Source organism: Panthera leo, chromosome A1 (genome assembly GCF_018350215.1).
Source record: "Panthera leo isolate Ple1 chromosome A1, P.leo_Ple1_pat1.1, whole genome shotgun sequence".
NCBI lineage: Eukaryota > Metazoa > Chordata > Mammalia > Carnivora > Felidae > Panthera > Panthera leo.
Window position 1 is genome coordinate 139,066,060 of NC_056679.1, and position 16,053 is coordinate 139,082,112.

Below are 16,053 nucleotides of genomic sequence, written 5' to 3' on the forward strand. Positions count from 1 at the left end.
TCTCGGCACTCGGTCTTTTTAGAACTCTTTCCCGTCGGGGTGCGTGGAGTGAACTCGCGGGTCTGTGAGACCCGAAAATTGAGAGCTTCTTTGCGCCCCGGCAACTGCACCCGGCGGCTCTGCGGCTGTCACCATGGTGAGGGGGGTAGTTTCGGGCGCTCGGGTCGTAGGGCTACAGAGCTGGTGGAAGGCAGGGGCCCTGGGGCGGGGGCCCTGGGGTGAGGGGTGGTAGGCGGAAGGGAGGTACTGCTGAAGGGAAGGGTGGGCTCGGTTGAGTGAAAAAAAACTTGTTTGGGGGACACAGAGTCTGTTAAATTGCCGGCTTCGCCACGTGTTGTGTGTCGTCAGTGCCAGAGCCTAGGGATATCCTTGTGCTATAGACAGATCTTAATCCCTCTGCCGCCTCGTTTTATTGCTGAGGAAACGGAGCCAGGCATACAGCACAGATCTGCCACACCTGCCCTCTTTCTACTGAATCTTTAGTGTTTCTCTGCAAAGGTGTATTCCCACGTACCTTCCTGGTGGTTGCCGCAACGTTTATGTGATAGCGGTTGAAAACACCGCAGCTGATACGTAGTACCTGGTTGACTGTCACTCGGCATTATTCTCTGTGCTGGAGTTGACTGCGTCATTATTTTATTTTTGCAGTCTTAAAATACAAATGGACTGTGGCCACATGTTTAAAATAAAAGTGGCCATGTAAAATAAAACTGCCCCTTAAAAAGCAAAAGGGGATCCGAGGCGTTGCTGGTGACAGCAAAAGAGTACAACCACTTTTGAAAGCAGTTTGGCATATGACCACACAAAAGACTTATGGGCGCGTGTTAATTCGCTAAAAACTGGGAACAACCCAAATACCCATCAGCTGGTCAGTATATCCGTACATGGGACTCAAGGCAGTAACAAGAATTGAGGTACTGATGAATGTAACAACGTGGGGGATCTCAAAAGCCTTAAGTGAAAAGCTACACGCAAAAGGCTACAAATTGTTAATATGTAAGTTTCTATGCTCTGCAAAAGGCAAAACTAGAGTAATATACTACACACAGATTGGAGGTGGAAAAAAGGATTGCTTTCAAAGATATACAAGGAAGTTTTCTGAGGTAATGGAAAGACTCTCTTACTCTGATTGTGGTGGTTACAAAACTGTTATAGTTTGTTAAAACTTAAAACTGTACACCTGCACCTTAAAAGGGCACATTTCATTATATGTAAATTGTATGTAAATAAAACTAACTTATTAATTTTTTAAATAAAAAGGATAATGATGACGATATCGAAAAACCAGATTACTGATGTTAAGAAAAAAAAAAAAAAAGAGAGAGAGATCCTGGAATCAGGTCATCCTTTTTGTGGGGCCAGTGGATTTTGGAAGTTCCTTTCAATGAACAGAAACTTTCACTGAGATTATTACAGATGTGAATCCTGATGCCTTATATCATCCAGGATCAAACATTTTTTAACTCACTTGACTAGGCTTAATAGCACAAGAGTTACTTAACCAAGTGAACATTTGGATGACATAAGGCCTTCTATACTTCATATGGTGCTCAGAAAGTTTTTTAACATAATTCTGTCATTAATTTTTAAAATCAATGTTTCTTGCATTGTTACAGCCACAAAACGAATATATTGAGTTACACCGGAAGCGCTATGGCTATCGTTTGGATTACCATGAGAAAAAGAGAAAGAAGGAAGGTCGAGAGGCTCATGAACGTTCAAAGAAGGCAAAAAAGATGATTGGTCTGAAAGCTAAGCTCTACCATAAACAGCGCCATGCTGAGAAAATACAAATGAAAAAGACGTAAGTGATCATTTCTTTAACAAGTTAATGTCTTTTTAGTAATAGGTTTTAAAATGGATAATCTTGAATCTTTTTCTTTCTTGATAGTATCAAGATGCATGAAAAGAGAAACACCAAGCAAAAGAATGATGAAAAGACTCCACAAGGAGCAATACCTGCGTATCTGCTGGACAGGGAGGGACAGTCCCGAGCTAAAGTACTTTCCAATATGATTAAACAAAAACGAAAAGAGAAAGCAGTAAGTAATGAAAATTGAAGCATTTATTTCTTTTTTGTTCAGGAGAGAATTACTTAAATTTAATCTTAGTTTTTTTCCTTCAGTTTAATTGGATACATGAAATCCAGCTACTATTCCCATTATTCAGGTATCAAAGTCTTTGTAAATTTCATTTTGTATTATTTAATAAAATATTTACTTTCTCATCACCAGAACACGTTAGTGTTTAACAGCTTTTTAAAAATGTATTAGAATACCACACATCTTTAGTGTAAAAAAAAGTACTTAAAAAGTTAGCAGTGCATCTCAAATTCAGAGTTTTAACAACTTCCTACATTTGACACCTCCTAGTGTTGTGCTCTTGCAGAGAAAGATACGACTGCTGTTTTTTTGCTGCCCTGCTGTGCTAAAATTTGTTCAGAAGTAGAATAGTGAAAAACCCTCTAATTGATTTGACTTAAATAAAAATTCAGAATTTTTAAAAACATTACTGAATTGCGCTTGTGTCAAATTAGGTTAAATTCTGCTAAAAACAGGAAAAGATATAGGTACTGTTTTTAAACACCTATAAAATGTTGGATGTCAATGTGGATAAATTGACAGAAATCTAGGTAGCGACAGAATATGTGGTATCTATATTTAAAGAATTTTCAGTCTCCAAATTTGATTTTAAAAACCACAGTTTTTTGGTGTGTAAGAATCTACATTTAGAATGGTATAACTTGAGCACCAAAACAAACTTTAGAGGTTATCTACTTAACCTCTACTCATTTTACAAATAAAAAGACTGAAGTCCAGGAGGTTGTAAATCATTCTTCATGCTCACAGATCTATGAAATGGTAGAACTGCTTCTAGAACCTATGTGTTAGTAATAAGTCAACAAAAATTTTTAGTATTTTTTTAAAAGTTACTAAATACTTATTTTCCAGTGTTTATTTTGAGAGAGAGCAGGGGAGGGGCAGAGACAGAGAATCCCAAGCAGCCTCCTCACTGTCAGCACAGAGATCATGTGAGATCATGACCTAAGCCAAAACCAAGAGTTGGACATTTAATTGACTGAGCCACCCAGATGCCCCAAAGTCAGATTCTTCATACTGCCTTTCACTTTTTTCAAACAATTTGCATTCTAGGGAGGTTCAAAGTATGTGGTGATGATTTTGCCTTACTAGTAATAAAATCTAACCGTTCACTTGAGGTAAAAATAGATATATTAAGAGGTGGAAACAGTCTTCTAATTTTACATATGAACTATTTGGTAGTCAGCACATATAGTTTCAAGAAGTCACTGCCTTATTACAGGTGGCATTTTTCATCCATAACAAGCCATTAAGATTTTTAGCTTAAGCAAACCATTTTATTTAATGTGTTCATAATATGAAACTTCCTTAGTTCCAATTAATTCGGGGCTTGTGAGGAGACAGTACAGACCTCTAGAAACAGTTGAGCCAAAATCTTGTTGGTTTAGGAAAAAAATTTGATTTTTCATTCTCATTGCCGTTTACTAACAAATTTAAATGATGGTCTGTTTTTAGGGAAAATGGGAAGTCCCTTTGCCCAAAGTTCGTGCCCAGGGAGAAACAGAAGTATTAAAAGTTATTCGAACAGGAAAGAGAAAGAAGAAAGCATGGAAGAGGATGGTTACAAAAGTCTGCTTTGTTGGAGATGGCTTTACTCGAAAACCACCTAAATATGAAAGATTCATTAGGCCAATGGTAAGTCCCTTGAAGAGTGGGATGGACTAAATATTGGTTGCTGTGTTAAATTGGGTAAAGTAGAATTTCCTGAAATTGATATGAAAAGAGATTGAAAGACATTTTTTAGGCTGTTTTTGCTATTTTAAGTTATTGACAGGGATGGCTTAGGAATTTTCCTGTACTGTCAAGAATCTTGTCTTCATAAGAAACGAGATGAAAAGTAGTTTTCATTACAGTGTCAGTGGATCCTGATTTTTAAATAAATGGCATATTAGAATCTTCATTTTCCACATGAAGTCATTTTACTCATTCAGCAAGTAATCTATATACCTGACACTTGTTATATTTAAGAACAGTTCAAAAACTTCAGTAGGGACAGTTTTTTTCAAGAAGCAAATCCTATTTATTAGGGCAATTAATGCTTTTGAAAACAGTATGTAATCACTGGAAAAAGAATTTAATATAAGAGTGGGACTTTAATTTCCTTTGACACCAATGGTCAAAACCAGTCTCGTCCCCTTTCCCAAGATGTAATTGAACATATGGTTGACCCTTGAACAACTTGGGTTAGGGATGCCCACCACCTGCACAGCTGAAAATCCACATATAACTTTTGACTCCTCAAAAACTAAACTAATAGACTGTTGCTGGAAGCCTTACTGATGGCATCAACTGTCGATTAACACATATTTTGTATGTTAAGTGTATCATATACTGTATTTTTTTTTTTTTTTTTTTAATTTTTTTTTTTCAACGTTTTTTATTTATTTTTGGGACAGAGAGAGACAGAGCATGAACGGGGGAGGGGCAGAGAGAGAGGGAGACACAGAATCGGAAACAGGCTCCAGGCTCGGAGCCATCAACCCAGAGCCTGACGCGGGGCTCGAACTCACGGACCGCGAGATCGTGACCTGGCTGAAGTCGGACGCTTAACCGACTGCGCCACCCAGGCGCCCCAACTGTATTCTTAAAGCTAAAGAAAAAGGGGCACCAGAAAAAAAGGGGCACTTGGGTGGTTCAGTCAATTATGCATCTGACTCTTGATCACAGCTCAGGTCTTGATCTCAGGGTTGAGTTCAAGCCCCACGTTGGACTCTGCGCTAGGCATGAAGGCTACTTAAAGAAAAAAAAAAATGTTAATATCATTAAGGAAAAATAAATATCAAAAAAAAGTCTTCATGTAAGTGGACTTGTGCAATTCAAACCTGTTTTTGTGGGTCAGCTGTGTATTTTTGCAAAATCCCTTTAAACAGACTAAATTACTCTCCCCACTGGATATCTAACCTGCTTAGAAAAACAATCAGAGGAAGGTTGGCAGTGTTCCCGTTTCTCAACCTGAATAATTTTTAACAGATTAAAATGTTGTCAAACAGTCTGTTTCTGTAAATTTCTGTCGAAACACAGCTGTGCCCTTTCATTTACATAATGTCTATGGCTGTGTTTTCCTGAAGACTTTTGAGTAGTTGCAGGAGAGACCATATGGCCTGCAAAACCTAAAATGTTCACTATCCCTTTACAGAAAACCTTGACCCGTCCCTGGATTGTATCATGGATGCCTCTTATTTTGATTTCATATTCATAATCTCTTAAATCTAGTTTGGTAACTTTATCAGTTCTGTAGGGAGAGAATATACTGGTCATGTTGTTCTAGGCTTTCTGTAGCTTGACAGGTAAGTAAGTCTCTTATGGTGCATTAGTCAAAGGGCATTCCCAACTGTGTAAGTTTATTACAAGCTTCATTAAAGAGTCCATTACTAAGTACTTGATGTACCCTTACCCCATACGTGGAAAAATCAAATTTAAGAGACTGCAGAGTGTTGTGGCTTCTGAAGTGCTACACCCCAAGAGGCCATATCTAGGTGACTGAGTGACTGTGGTCTCTGTAAAAGATGTCTGGGCTTTCTCCAGTCTTTGACCAGTATTACCATCAATGAAAAGCTGACAGTCCACCCCACCTTTTTCATCATGTAAAATAGCTAAGGTATATAGAGACATGCCATTTAACCTGGGGAACAAGTCATCTCACATGTCAATCCTTATGTTATTGAAAAAAAAAAAAAAAAGGGGCGCCTGGGTGGCTCAGTCGGTTGGGCGGCCGACTTCAGCTCAGGTCATGATCTCGCGGTCTGTGAGTTCGAGCCCCGCGTCAGGCTCTGTGCTGACAGCTCAGAGCCTGGAGCCTGTTTCGGATTCTGTGTCTCCCTCTCTCTGACCCTCCCCCATTCATGCTCTGTCTCTATCTCAAAAATAAATAAACGTCAAAAAAAAAAATTAAAAAAAAAAAAATGGGAGTTGTAAGGTTATAATGCTTAAATGAGCCATTTGTACACTTCAGCACAGTGCCTGGCATATAGCAAGTTCTCAGTAAATGTACGTAACTACAGAGGAAAATCTGAGTATGATGCTAGGTAAAGCTCCATGGTAACAACTCCAGGAGTATGTGTTTGGAGTTTTTCCCCCATGTATTTATCAGGTTTGTAGTCTGTAGAATTTATAAATATTTAATTGATGCCTTAAGATTTGACATTGTTCAATCCATGAGGATTTTTGTTGGGGAAGACCATTGGAAAAGCAGATGATTGCTCATCGTTAACATTTTAGACTCGTAACGTTTTTGTGTTTGACTTATTAGGGCTTACGTTTCAAAAAGGCCCATGTAACACATCCTGAATTGAAAGCCACCTTTTGCCTGCCAATACTTGGTGTAAAAAAGAATCCCTCATCCCCACTATATACGTCTTTGGGTGTTATTACCAAAGGTACTGTCATTGAAGTGAACGTGAGTGAGTTGGGCCTTGTGACACAAGGAGGCAAGGTTATTTGGGGTAAGTAAAGTTGTGAATATGGGGCTGCTGCTATTATAACCCTAAAATTGAAATTTTTAAGTTGGTAGGAAGTATGTAAGCAAATTTTAATGCAGAATTGCTGGATAAGTAAAAATGATGTAAATCAGACTTAAACTTATGAAAAATACTTCTGTAGACACAATAGTTATGAATGTGATTCTTTTTAGTTTGGATTATTGATATCAGTTTATAAAGTGTACTAGATTTTTAGATTTATGGCTGTTTTAAGAGAAACTATGAAAGAAGCAGATGGAAAGTTACAATTATAAGTAACATATTGGAAGGAATTACAATTCCCCCAGGAATGGGGGAAGGGAGACCTACATCAAACACATAGCCACACTATTTCAATAATAATTAAAAAACAGAAAGACGCCATGCCTCGTTTTCTTGGTTTTCTGCTTTTAGTGTCCAGGTAACCTTTAATGTTCTTCAAAATTGAAGAGTACACTCTGACTTCTTGATTGAGTCTTTATATGAGTCATTAACTCTTACTTCATATTGGCAGACATCAGTTTTAAAATTGGTTGCTAGATTAACTTGAAACTTAATGAAAACTTACTGCATTTTCTAGTAAGAAAAGTGTGTGGAAAAGCAACAATGCTCAGGTAAATCCACAAGGGCTTGTTAATACAACGTACTAACAGAATGGAGCTGACTACTATTTGTAGAAGTGTAACAACAGTATGTAAAAATTGCCTCCAGAACTTGTTTGATTTTGAGTGATTTTGTAAAATCTCATTGATCCTACTATCGTTTATTTTTTTCTTTCTTAAAAGTGTCCATTAGAAATATTTTGGGCAAAGTTAATTTTTATTAGCTAAATCTCTCCTTTTTCCCACGTTGTTTTCTTCAGGAAAATATGCCCAGGTTACCAACAATCCTGAAAACGATGGATGCATAAATGCAGTCTTGCTGGTTTGACAGCACTTTCAGACAAGTAACTCTTGACAATTACTGAAGACTACTCACCCGTTAAGAAGACACCGTTTCTGTGGTGGTTCTCCAAATACTGCCCAACAGCCTTACATATCTGCAGCCTTCAAGAGAACTATTTATTCTATTGTAAGAAACATTAAAATAGGCTTATTTACAAATTGGTCTTTATTTTTTAGTCTGTTGAGCATTTAGGCGTTCATAAATCTGAATAATGTTTTACAAAGCAATTATAGAGGAGCTGGGTAGCTTACTCAGCACTCTGTGCTGACAGTGCAGAGCCTGCTTGGGATCCTATGTCTTTTCTCTGCCCCTCTCCCTCTCTCTCTCTCTCTCAAAATAAAGATTTAAAAATACATTTAAAAAAGATTTAAAAAAGCAATTGTAGAAGTATCTTGGTCTGTATCTGCATTAAGAAGTGGATACTCAGCAATGCAGATTTTTTGTTACTGGAAAAATTAATATAGTTGAAAACACCTTTTATCATAAAGGTTCGTGCACACTTAAAACTAAAGCCTATGTTAGGAAACTGTCATTTCTGAGACCTTACCTGAAGTCTTTTTTCTTCATTAATCCTAAGAAAGGTAGTGTTAACCCCTGGTAACCTTTGTTTATAAGGTATTTAAAGTACAGGAGAGAAGGCACACTACAGTAAATAGAGTTCAGAAAAATCTTTTCACCTCTAGTTTTGTATTTTACACATTTTTTCTTCCTCTCAGTCATGTATACTTCTATCTACTAGGAACTGTATTTTCTACTCAAAATATATGGAAAAAAATACACTAAAATGTTTATACTTTCATATATTTAACAGGGTTAAAAATGTAAGTAATTCCAGGTAAAAGTTTTAAAAACACTGCACTGATGCTCTTTATGAGCAATTTGTTTGCAGTTAACTTGAATAATATAAAAAAGATAATGTTTCAGGTTTTGTAACTTAGTCAAAGTGCTCTTGTGATGTGAATGTTTGTAGCTCTGAGCTTTTAAGGTGTAATAGCACATTAATCTATAATCACGTTAATGGTTTTAAATTGTTTATTTTTAAAGTCTGTCTTGAAAGTACAACCAATGTGATTAATTGTGCCTTTAACAAAATTATTTTATGTCTAAACAAATTCAGTTATCAAAACACAGGCCAGGAAACGATCACAAAACATACTACTATTAAAACTTAAAAAACAAAACAAAAAAAACTACCAAGAAAACAAACATGAGTACCTCAGTAAGACTTGCTCTTCTAAATAACGTAACATCTTTCCTAAATACTGTAAACATAGAAGTTTTAGAACACATACACACTTAGGAAAAGAAAGCCTATTTCCTTGGGAATGACTATCCAGTATGATACAATTACTTTAGGATGACAGAAGCTGAACTTTTCTTAACAATTAAGATTTTAACGACTGATTTTTGCCACTAATAGAAATGGGGAATGTGTGAATGACTATGTTTTGGAAGGTGGGGGGAAAAAAAGGTTAAAGGTAAGCACAATACTACAGAACTAAGGTCCGCTTATCTTTTAGAACCCCAAATAAGCAAATTAACTATCATGTACAAAGAAAGCTTGATATTAAATATACCAACAGAAGCCTAACATTTGTAACTAATAACACTCATGAAAGACTGGCTAACACCCTAACATCAGATTAGCCACTAGTGGACATACAAGGCAGAAATTTCTAAAATGCTATTACACAGATGGGTAATGTTAGTATAAATTCTTTATTTACATTAAGATCTGTATCAGTTTGCTGGTGTGACCAAACCTTAGAAGGTAATCCCTAACGGTAAAGCAGTACTTAATAGCAGGTATTCAGATACTACGTTAAGACTCAGTTTGATGTAATCATAAACCTTCAAGATAATTTTCTAAAGTCACTGAAACAATTTTAGGTAGTGTCCTGGTGGTCAGCTAAAAGTGAACCATTGATCACCAGTAATTGTTACCTTGCCATGTTCATTCTGCAGTGAATGGAAACACCATGAATATAGACATTTTAAGTAGAAGACTGACATTCTGTCATGCTATTTGATTTTATAAAAAATCATAATAGATCCTCTCACCTTTAAAAGTTGTAGAGGAGCTTTATAATAAATTCTTAAATATATTTCTGTGATGTCTAGCAACTGGAGAATTTAAACTTGAAAGCAGAACTAAAATTTTGCTAATATATATGTTTTATATTACATAAGGAAATATATAAGTATTTACACAAACTGAAGTGAAATCTTTTCCAGAAATAAAACTTCTAAACAGAAAAAAGCAGTCCACAAAGGACTATAGCATGTGACTAGACACTCAACAACTAGACTGGCTGGCTGAAATCAGATTTCAGTCCTCTCTAATTCTGAAGTTTTTCCAATGCCTTGGCAAAAACTAGGTATCTGATTCGTTTTATTCAGATTCCTTATTGAGGACAAATTTTGTTATCAATTCTATACTCACTGAGTACAGAACTCATTTACTGGACACGAACATGTTACCATGACAGTAAGGTTTTTCTACGTGACCTCACTTTCTCTACCATCTACAAACCCCCAAAATAACATTCTCTGTCAGAGATAATATGTATCAAAAGTTTTCTGGTATGCTAAGCAAAAAGTTCTGCAGTTGCTGAAAATGCTCTTACTGTTTAAGAATAAACCAAACAAGTTTAACAAGGTGAGTGTATACTGTTAGTCCTCACTTACACACGAATAACTGATTATGTTGTAAACTCAGCAACTATATATTCACCTATCAAGAGTTGTCAGCTCAAATTTCTTAAACTATACCCGAGAATAATGAATAGTCCAAGTAAAAAAGTAAAATATCTAAGTGTTAGGTTTTTAAATCTATTGTAAGAAATTAAAAATGGAAAGGTTAAGAATTTACTAAATCTTCCTATCTTTATTTCCCTAATTGTGGTAGTAAAGTTTCTCACAAAATCTATAAAACGGCATCAACATGATAGATACACTAGTACTAGTACCAGTCATACTTATTTTTTCGACTAATCAGCATTTGTTTAGAAAACAAATGGCCAAAGTGCTTTAATTTTTCATCTGGAGTAAAGTCATCTGGCTTGCCTCTGACCAGTAACAAAGGAAAATGTAGGGGATACAAGCATTCAAAATTTACTGTCATTTTACCTGCTTAAACAATTAGCTTATTAGATCTAAAATATCAGTATCTCAAAATAAAATTTAATGACCTCACCTGACCATAGACTAGGATAAAGCATTCAACATCAATCCTTAGCACCTCAGATAACGGCAGAAAGACTTAACGTTTTGTTTTTTTCCATGTAAAGACCAATTCTGTTTTAAAAACAATCTAAATGGTCTCAAAGCATTCTCCACAAGAAGCGCAAATCTGAGCACACCTAATACTTAATGAGAATTTTTTTTTTTAATTTTCCTAGGCAAAAGCCTTTGCTACAGTAACAATGTATATATACAGGCTAGCTTGTAACCTGTCCTCAAGAACAAATTTAAGAGTGAGCAAGACCAGAGCAACACCCAAAGCCTCCAATCTGATATAAGCTTTTAACTGTAGCTCCCTAGGCAGATTTATTCTTGTCATCTGGATCTAAGGTGGTGGGGTCCAAATCTACCCAGGTGTGGATGCCAAGGATATAAGCTGGCAGGCAGGCAGACCTTTTGGTAGGAATCACTCTCTTGAGTTACGGAAGTGGACAAAAGCTGAGGAGAATATACAACTCTAGAGTAAAGGCAGTGGCAGAATCAAGGAGAAGCCTTAGGAAGGGTTCTCACACTTCTGAAGTATACATGTTAATTGGATGAGGACAAAAGTATAGTCCCCAGCTTCAAATGAAATGTATATAATCATGAGTGCCGACATGCCGAAGTTGAGTCCCTAGCAGTATTGTTAGTATAAGATGTTGTAAAGATGGAATTGGAAACATTTTGTACCTTTCCTCAGACACAAGTCAAAGGAGGAAACAGCATCTACACAGCTACGAATCAGGAGGCCAAAATACCACCTTCATAAACCCTTCACCATAAACTTCTGTATTTGTGCTGTCATTTAGTTGAAGTATATTTTCACGTACTGACATTTTTGACATGCCTACATTTTAAAAAATGATTAGTTTTGATTTTTTAAGATAAAACTTCCGGAACCTTCACCAAGTTTACTATTAAAATCCATAGTATAAAAGATTTCTGTGATCCTTACAAGTAATGGAAAGCCTACTACTTTCAGCTTAATTTATATTTTCTGAAATACTAACGGTCAGGTGTCCCAATTGTTAAAGAAAATATAGTATGATCTGGTTTCCCCAAATCGAAACATGGTTAATAAAAATAAAAAATTGTACTTACACCAAACAGCCTGAAAAATTAAAAAGAATGGTGACTCCTAGGTCCTAAGGGGGAGGGAAAACTGGCATCATAAATAAGTTCAAAGTAAAATTTTAGAATTTTTGCCCTGTGCCCCATGCCATTTATTACCATATTTTAAAAACAACAATTATGTTACAAAGAAGAGGGTTCTAGCATCTGCATTTCTTCTTGACTCATGTCAGCTTCGCTTTCTTCTTAGCAGGTCCTTTATGCCCTTTGGCCTTCCTTCTTAAATTCCGCCTGTCGACCACAGGCACCTCCACCTCTATCTCCTCTGAGCTGCTATCCACAGTTTTCTCTGCTGACTGTGTAAACTGATCCAGTTGCTCCGAAGATGCTTCAGACTGTTCCTCTGACTGGTTCTTCTGTCCCGCGTTCTGTGCAAATGGCACATCTTCAAGTTCAACCTCTATCAAAGAACTCTGGGGAAGAGCTGTAGATGTTTCTTGGGGCTCAGGTACCCCCTCCTCACCCTGGTCTTCCAATGAAGAAGTAGTATTGGGCGATAAATTTTCAGAGATGGACTCCTCAGAAAATTCAGCTATCACAGAGTTTGGAAAACCACTGTCAGATCGTTCTTCATTTGGGACAGTACCAACATTGTCTGAACTCCCAAAATGGGCTTTCTTTCTGGAAACTAGTGGTAGTTTCTCTTCAGTGTGCCCTTTTTCATCAGATGGGCCTTCGTCTAGCAACATTTCTGAGTCAGTTATATGTGAGGTCTAAAAATAAAACACCTGGTGAACAAACCTTTGCAGTACAGTTCTTACATAAATTATTCTCAGACACTAATATTCAGTGACAATGAACTGCATTTTAAAGAATTCAGTACTCAGTCACTTTCATTAATCAGGTGTGCATACTCTGAACACAAGTCAATTTTTTCAAAACTGATGTGATCATTTGACTCCTCCTTTAAAGACATAATAAAGGTACTTCGGACATTTTAAACTTCCTATGAAGTTTCTTTAAAACCATCAATGAACTAAAACTTCTTGGTGTCTTGCTCTTACTTGAGCCACAAGCAAGAGTCCTCTGGAGTGTGACACTGGGCCATCCCACTAAGTTTGACTATGACTTCACTAGATGAAAGGGAAGGGCAATGGAAATTTTATTCATTTATATAGTGAAACACTAATAAAATAATGCCATACAATAGTTGTTCAGCCTTAAAGTGGAACATTCAAAAGTAAAAATGAAACTCCTTTTAAAATATTCCATCAGGTTTTCCCCACTCATCTAATCTCTCTCCCCAGTTAAAACGTGTTAAAATGGTCATAGACTATGGTCATAGACTGTTGGTCATAGACTACGTAAGCAACAGGTATTCGAGTATTTGGTAAACTATGTTTTATCTGTTTTTCTAAGCATTTCTCTAAATCTACAAACAAAACTCATTTCAGGGCACCTGGGTGCCTCAGTTGGTTAAGTGTCCGACTCTTGATTTCGACTCCGGTCACGATCTCACGGTTTAGTTCCTGAGAATGAGTCCCATGTCGGGACTGCTCTGACAGCACAGAGCCCGCTTGGGATTCTTTCTCCCTCTCCCTCTGCCCCTACTCTGCTCATTCTCTCTCTCTCAAAATAAATTTACTTAAAATAAGTAAAATATAAAATAAAAAATTCATTTTGTTAACGTAAGTCACATATGTATGAATAAGGTTACAAAGATTAGAATTTATGGAACGTTACGGATTGCATTATTTTAAAATACCTAATGTAGTGTGATAATATATAATTAATTTTCCTGAAGGACTATATATATTAAGTGGAGGAAAATATATCCACTGCAATGCCCCTTCCACGTCACCAACACTGGAACAGGTGGACTGTAAGAAATTATCTCCCTCTTACCTTATCCTGTGCAACAGTCTCAGGAGGTTTTGAAGATTCTGCCACCACTGGAACAAGAGTTGCAGAGTCTTCACTGGAATTAAAAGACTGCAATTTTGTTTCTTCATCTAAAACTTCACTAGCGGAGTCCTCCTCTTCAGTCGTAAGTGAGGCCTTCAGAGTATCATCCATTATCTCACCATTCAGAGGCTCCAATTCAGATTCCTACATGAATGGGGGGAAAAAGTAAGTCAGGATACAATTTTAAGGTAACTTATTATTTGTCATGCAAGGAGAGTCCGTTCCCAGTCTCCACCTGTCATGCACCAGGACTCAAGATAAAGTTTTACCACATTATAGGACATGAGTTAAGGAATTAGTCTGAGGAAAAGACAAACTTCTCAGGCAGGGTCGGTAAAAATGCACAAGTAACCCAAACTCCCCCTGTTCTCATGGAGACAGCAGACAGACCAGGATGCTATGCAGACACAGCGCAGGTCTGAGATGCAGTGAAGAAACCCTGTTCCCTTCTTGTTCTTCCTTTTTATAGGGCCAGCCTGATGGGCACCTTTTCAGTAAAAAGGCACCAGAGACTAGAGCTGATGCCAGCTCTTTACACAACACTTGGTCAGCACTTGACATCTTTGGGGCCTGTGGGAAGTTACGGTTTACCCTACCAAGGGGAGAAAGCACTGCCAGTCTTGGAGGAAGCTCAGTTTGGACACAGCTTCTTGCTGGAAGAAAATAGTCCTCGATCTGAGTTCATTTTCCAGTCAACTTTCCAGTCAACTCTGGCTCACTTTTTGAACAATCCTGCTCCTTACATCACATTAAATACGGAAATATCAGTGAGCTGATGACACAAGCCCTCCAATTATGAAATTCTTCCAATGTTTATCAACACAAAATATTTCTATGTAATGTTTAGTAGTTCTAATGAATCTTAGTGAGATTCTAATACAGGACGTTTGATTACCATTTTAAAACTTAGAAAGCTGATGCACTCAAGTGTTCAGAAATAGATCTGTCTGAATTATGTAGGATCCCTACAATCATAGGGATACTGAAATCAGGACTTAGAAAAATTTTATCTGACCAGACAATATATGGAAAATAGACTGCACACAGAAGGTATTTACAATAAAGTTCATAAAATGATCAACTAAGATAGGAAAAAATGTTGAAAGAAAAAAATGAGAAAAACATAGCAAACGCTTAAAAAAAAACAGAATGTTGGTAACTAAAAGTGAGAAGCAGCAGAAGAGAGAAATCTGTCCCTCAAGTTTTCGGTTTGGGAACAGAATGGAAGATAAAAAAAAAAATTACAGGAAAAAAGGCCCAATACAGAAATAATAAGAAAGGATAAAGATTATGTTGAATTTAAGAAGATAAAAGACATCTGTCTACATAAAAATATTCAGGAGACAAGCAATATTGAAGCATTACAGTCTGAATCAATATTCAAAGTCTAGAGTTACTAGTCATCCCCACAGAGATGAGAGTTCAACCACTGGATTGGATGCATTTTCAAAGGAGAGAACATGAACCAAAGAGCAACAAGTCAAGAACTGAATCTTCCAGAATGTCCACAAATAAAGGGGAAAAAAGGAAGCAGAATAGCTAAGTAATAAATAAAGCAAAACAAAACTTCAGAGATAGGAAAAACCAAGAAACCAAAATACAGTAGTGTTATAAGGCCTACATTACACGGGACTAGAGAATATTGAAGAAGTCACAGTAATCGATCTAGGTACAGAAAGTCACTAAGTGTCACTGGTGACCTACAAGACTATGTGTGCACAGTGTATTGCTGGACAAATGAAACTGGTTACATGAAGTACGTACAGTATAATCTTAAGGATATTTTTTTTTTAAGAGAAAGAGAGTGAGAGCAATCACGAGTGGGGGGAGGGGCAGAGAACAAGAGCGAGAGAATCCCAAGCAGGCTCCATGCTCAGCACAGAGCCCAACATGGCGCTTGATTCCATCATCCTGGGATTATATGACCTGTGCTGAAATCAAGAGTTGGAAGCTCAACCAAGTGAGCCACCCAGGCGCCCCTAATCGTTAAGTTTTTAAGAGAACAAGACCACAAATATATATTCTCATAAACGTCTGGATGTGCATAAATCCCCTTTTTAAACATGTGCTTTACTGTCCAAATGTCCTACAACACAAGAAGAAAATGTCATTTAAAAACAAAGTTTCAAAAAAAAAAAAAATAAAAAAAATAAAAAAAAATAAAAACAAAGTTTCACTGGGGCTCCTGGGTGGCTAAGTTGGTTAAGCAACTGATTTCAGCTCAGGTCATGATCTTACAGTTCGTGGGTTCAAGCCCCGCACTGGGCTTTGCATTGTGCTCCAAGCCCCGCACA

The 16,053-nt window shown here is 37.0% G+C and overlaps 3 protein-coding genes across 11 annotated transcripts in view; 1 reads left to right on the plus strand and 2 right to left on the minus strand.

Moving 5' to 3' along the window:
* The window catches only part of GFM2 (GTP dependent ribosome recycling factor mitochondrial 2), a 78,932-nt gene extending 78,023 nt beyond the window's left edge, over positions 1-909 (minus strand). Inside the window, exon 1 of the mRNA XM_042941012.1 lies at positions 515-909. The gene's annotated coding sequence lies outside the window, so the exon portion shown is untranslated. The remainder of the gene's footprint in view (positions 1-514) is intronic.
* On the plus strand, positions 28-7,706 carry NSA2 (NSA2 ribosome biogenesis factor). The gene is made up of 6 exons (XM_042941095.1): positions 28-136; positions 1,617-1,804; positions 1,892-2,042; positions 3,555-3,734; positions 6,349-6,541; positions 7,419-7,706. Exons 1-6 carry the CDS (start codon positions 134-136, stop codon positions 7,484-7,486), a joined length of 783 nt encoding a protein of 260 aa, XP_042797029.1. The 5' UTR covers positions 28-133; the 3' UTR covers positions 7,487-7,706.
* An 809-nt stretch (positions 7,707-8,515) lies between these two features.
* Positions 8,516-16,053, minus strand: part of FAM169A (family with sequence similarity 169 member A) — a 93,705-nt gene continuing 86,167 nt past the window's right edge. For all 9 annotated transcript variants that reach the window (XM_042941073.1, XM_042941088.1, XM_042941063.1 and 6 more), the window contains 2 exons: positions 13,700-13,903; positions 8,516-12,567 (listed from right to left, as the gene is read on the minus strand). In XM_042941073.1, coding sequence (XP_042797007.1) covers positions 12,019-12,567; positions 13,700-13,903 — 753 coding nt within the window. In that variant the 3' untranslated portion in view covers positions 8,516-12,018. The remainder of the gene's footprint in view (positions 12,568-13,699; positions 13,904-16,053) is intronic.

Bases quoted from the DNA above. Each gene is read 5' to 3' on its own strand.
- NSA2 (XM_042941095.1), top strand. The intron at 1,805-1,891 runs GTAAGTGATCAT...CTTTCTTGATAG, and splicing joins AAAATACAAATGAAAAAGAC to TATCAAGATGCATGAAAAGA. The intron at 3,735-6,348 runs GTAAGTCCCTTG...TTGACTTATTAG, and splicing joins AAAGATTCATTAGGCCAATG to GGCTTACGTTTCAAAAAGGC.